Source organism: Enoplosus armatus, chromosome 5 (assembly GCF_043641665.1).
Source record: "Enoplosus armatus isolate fEnoArm2 chromosome 5, fEnoArm2.hap1, whole genome shotgun sequence".
Lineage (NCBI taxonomy): Eukaryota > Metazoa > Chordata > Actinopteri > Centrarchiformes > Enoplosidae > Enoplosus > Enoplosus armatus.
Window position 1 is genome coordinate 26,236,588 of NC_092184.1, and position 4,020 is coordinate 26,240,607.

General features: G+C 46.4%; 1 protein-coding gene across 1 annotated transcript in view; it reads right to left on the minus strand.

The window, feature by feature from the left end:
- Nucleotides 1–1,894: 1,894 nt before the first annotated feature.
- LOC139284888 (latent-transforming growth factor beta-binding protein 4) overlaps nucleotides 1,895–4,020 on the minus strand; it is a 49,416-nt gene continuing 47,290 nt past the window's right edge. The window contains exons 36-39 of the mRNA XM_070905239.1: nucleotides 3,454–3,637; nucleotides 2,819–3,111; nucleotides 2,343–2,495; nucleotides 1,895–2,037 (exon numbers count right to left, since the gene is read on the minus strand). Of these exons, the coding sequence (XP_070761340.1) occupies nucleotides 1,895–2,037; nucleotides 2,343–2,495; nucleotides 2,819–3,111; nucleotides 3,454–3,637 (773 nt within the window). The remainder of the gene's footprint in view (nucleotides 2,038–2,342; nucleotides 2,496–2,818; nucleotides 3,112–3,453; nucleotides 3,638–4,020) is intronic.

The following is a 4,020-nucleotide window of genomic DNA, read 5'->3' on the forward strand; positions in this document are numbered from 1 at the left end:
GTGAATTAGTGTTTTATCCAACAGGATTATGTCCCGTCAGTGTGGAGAAGGCTTTGGAACAGCATTGACACCACCATCATGTCAAAACACTGAACAATTGAATGAATTATCTGGGGACATTTGGACTCATCGCTGCAGTATTTCAGAAATCCTGACTACTGTGAGCAAAGTATTACTCAGCAGAACAATGCTCCCTAAACTGTTCAGCTTCCCAGCTTGTTTATTAGCCGGTGAGCTAACAGCTAACAGCTCACGAGCTGACAAACTACGCCAGAATATATAACTGAACAATCAGAATGAATCAGCTGGGGACTTTGGACTCATCGCCTCACTGTTTTAGTGTCTGCAGCTCAGCAAGCAAATTATTTTTTAAGTAGAACGATGCTCCTTCCATTTTTCAGCGTTCATGCACGAGCTAACCCAGCATATTTGTTAGCTAGTGAGCTAACAGCTAGCGAGTCTATAAGGTGATGTTGATGTCGTTCTGTTTCCTATCAAGTTAAAATGTAAAGTCGTTGTTTTTCAGCTGATCTGAGCTCAGTGTTTCTCTGCAGTGGAGTCTGGTTAGTTTCCTAATAAACAAACACACACGACTGTTTCTTCTTCTTCTACTGCACAACTTCACACGTCTCAAAACACTTTTCTTCTGCTGAAAATAACCGACCAGACTTTTCAATACAATGAACATCCAGATGGAGTCGTGAGTCCGGGAAGTCAAAAACATACAGATGAACTTTGGCACAGCTTGGTCCCAGAGGGCCGGTCTGGTTTGTACTACGAGGCTAATCAGAGCTAGCCTGGAGTCTACTTCTGGGTTAGCCTGGTTTCAACCACTGGGCTAAACAGGGCTAGACTGGTCTAGACTGGGCAGACACCACGTGACTTTGCATGTTTTTAATAGACCTTTCTGTGAAGCTAAAAGGAAAGGTTTGATCAAAACACGTCTGTTCACGCAAACGCACAACTCCTGATCTGTTTCTGTCTGAAAATGAAGGAAAAGAAGAAGTTTACAAGTTACAATGAGCACAATAGACTGGGACCAGAACCAACTGATGGTGAAATAAAGTAAGTCCAACTGAAATCAAAATGATTTTTTTAAGAAATCAGCATATGTATGTATATATATCAGCAGGTGTAGAAATAACACGTCTTGTGGGGATCAGTGTTAACGTAAGTAAGCAGGGCTAACTAGTTAGTTAGCCTAGCCTGCTAGCTTCTACTTTACAGACTTTAGAGCATAATGGGTCCTCCCAAACGATGAATGTTATAAAGAGATCACTAATGGCACATAAACAACAATGTGAAAAAAACATCTCGTATCAACGTCTCACAAAAACAGTTTTATCCTCTTTTGAATAAAAGAAAAATATGAACAATAACTGTAATCTCATTATATTGATTATTAAAAAATGTGTTTACAGTCAGAGTTTATTACACTATCAGTTGATCCTGGTCCCAATCCGTAGTGCTCGTTACAACAAGATTTTCCTTTTTCCAGAGAAAATCCAGTAATTCTGTCCTCTCGACCCCAAAAATCTGTTAAAATCTGTGATGTTGAAACTACGAGACAACGTCATGTTCACCCCCGGCACACAAACACAGAAATCAGCTGTCATAGAGAGTGTGGAGTTAAAACAGGGAGTCAAGTTGCTCTTTAATTGAGAGGGACCTGGTGTAACCCAGTCTAGCCTTGCCCAGTTTAGTGCAGTCTAGAGTATTTAGTCCAGTACATCTTAGCCTGGTCAAGTCTAGTTTGTCTAATCTGGTCCTATAGTAAAGCCCAAGCCGATTTAGTCTAATCTAGTCTCGCCTAGTCTGCGGTTGTGTAGTCCTGTCTTGATTGTCTAGACCAGTTTATGCTGGTCTAATCGAGTCCAGTCCAGTCCGGTCCGGTCTACGCAGCCACACAGTGGTTTGGTCTGCGGGACATGACGTATCCTCTCCTGCAGACGCAGCGGAACGAGCCGTCAGTGTTCACACAGCGAGCGTTCACACACGGGAAGTCCACGCCGACGCCGTCCTCACACTCGTTTATATCTGCACGCACGCACACACACACACACACACACACACACACACACACACACACACACACACAAAATGACTTTAGAAGAGAGCGTTGGTGAAGTGTAGTTAGTGGAGCTGATTTGTCTGATAATATAGAAAGTAAACCTCAGGAACACACTTGACGTGATGTTAAATTCAATAATCTCATTATCAATAAATAAATATCTCCATCTCTTGCAGCTCTGAACAGGCCTTTTTCTCCTCGTCCTGAAAGTAAAATGTGTCTGATTTCCTGCCCTGAGATGTGAAAGGTTGGAGCAGCTCTCTTTGCGTACCTATACATGTCATGGAGGTCATGTCCAGTTCGTATCCTTGGTAACAGTCACAGGTGTAACCCTCAGTGACGCGAATACACCTGCCGTTCTCACAGCCGTGCAGTATCCCACAATCCTCTGCTGCGCTCAGGCTGGCGTAGGACTCATAACGCCCTGAAAGACAAGAGAAGAAGAAGAAGAGAAGTCGGAGGGAGAGGGCTTTAAAACATACGATTTGTTTAATCGTTCACACTAAAGATATAAAACTAGTTTAGTTGCCTCGGTGGGTAACTTGTACTCTGATATGTGGGGTGGATGTGGTGCATCTGCTTACTACAGTACAGCGTGTTATAAACCATTTCCTCCAACTAACTAATTAAAGAACTTTGTCTCAACTTTCTTTATTTCATCTCTTTCTTATATTTTGGATCTTTTTAGGAAACTTCCTCTGAAATTTTTGATGACACAGACCTGTAAAATAAAGTGTTACCACTCACTCTCATACACCCTCCTCGGTGCTCCTCCTCCTCCTCCTCTGCTCCTATCGGTGAAGGGAGGGAAGGGCAGGGCCGGCCTCCAGGCCTCCTCCCCCTCCTCCTCTTCCTGCTCCTGGTAGGGAGCGCCGGGCAGCGGGGCCAGGCTGAGAGGAGCCCCGTCAGGCCGGGACGGAGGGGGAGGCCGGGCCCCGAACGCCCTCTCGGCCCGGGGGTCCAGAGGGAGGTGGAAGGATGGAGACCTGGGTGGGGAGCCATCGGGGGGGCCAAACTCCCCTTCAGAGTAGTAACCAGCGCTGAGAGACAAACAAAAAAAAATCACAAATTCACTGGTTCCCACTTCTCAAATGTAAATATTTGGTGGTTTCGTCAACGTTAAAGTAAAGTTTGGTGTCTTTAGGTTTTGGACTGTTTGGACTGAATAAGCATATAATATAATATGTCAACTTTAGGAGCTTTTCCACTATTTATTACTTTTTATAGACAAAAAGTTTTAGTTCTCAGTTGCAGCCAAACGCATGAAGAGAAGGCAGACAAACCTTTGACTCTTGTGTTCGGAACAAACATCATGAATGGAAGTTATGATTTGTAAAGTGATCAGCTCTTTAAAGAACCATGAAGACGAAGAGCCTCCTCACCCAAACTCTGGTCTGCCGTAGGCTCCGTCCGGCAGGCTGAAGGTGGACGGCGTCCTCCCTCTGAAGCCGGACCTGCTGCCCCCTGCTGGAGAATAATCGTCATAGTCAGGAACACTGAAGTCTCTGCCGGGAACCACAGCTGGAGGGAAGGAGTCCGGACTGTAGGGAGGGAAGTATGGAGGAGCTGAGGAGAGGAGGGGAGGAGGAGAGAGGAGAGGGGAGGAGAAGAGAAGAGAGAGGAGAAGAGAGGAGGGGAGAGGAGAGGGGAGAGAGGAGAAGAGAGGAGGGGAGAGGAGAGGAGAGGAGAGAGGAGGGGAGAGGAGAGGAGAGGAGGAGGAGAGAGGAGAGGAGGAGAGAGGAGAGGAGAGGAGAGGAGAGGAGAGGAGAGGAGGGGAGAGGAGAGGGGAGAGAGGAGAAGAGAGGAGAGGAGAGGAGGGGAGAGGAGAGGGGAGAGAGGAGAGGAGAGGAGAGGAGAGGAGGGGAGAGGAGAGGGGAGAGAGGAGAAGAGAGGAGGGGAGAGGAGAGGAGAGGAGAGAGGAGGGGAGAGGAGAGGAGAGGAGGAGGAGA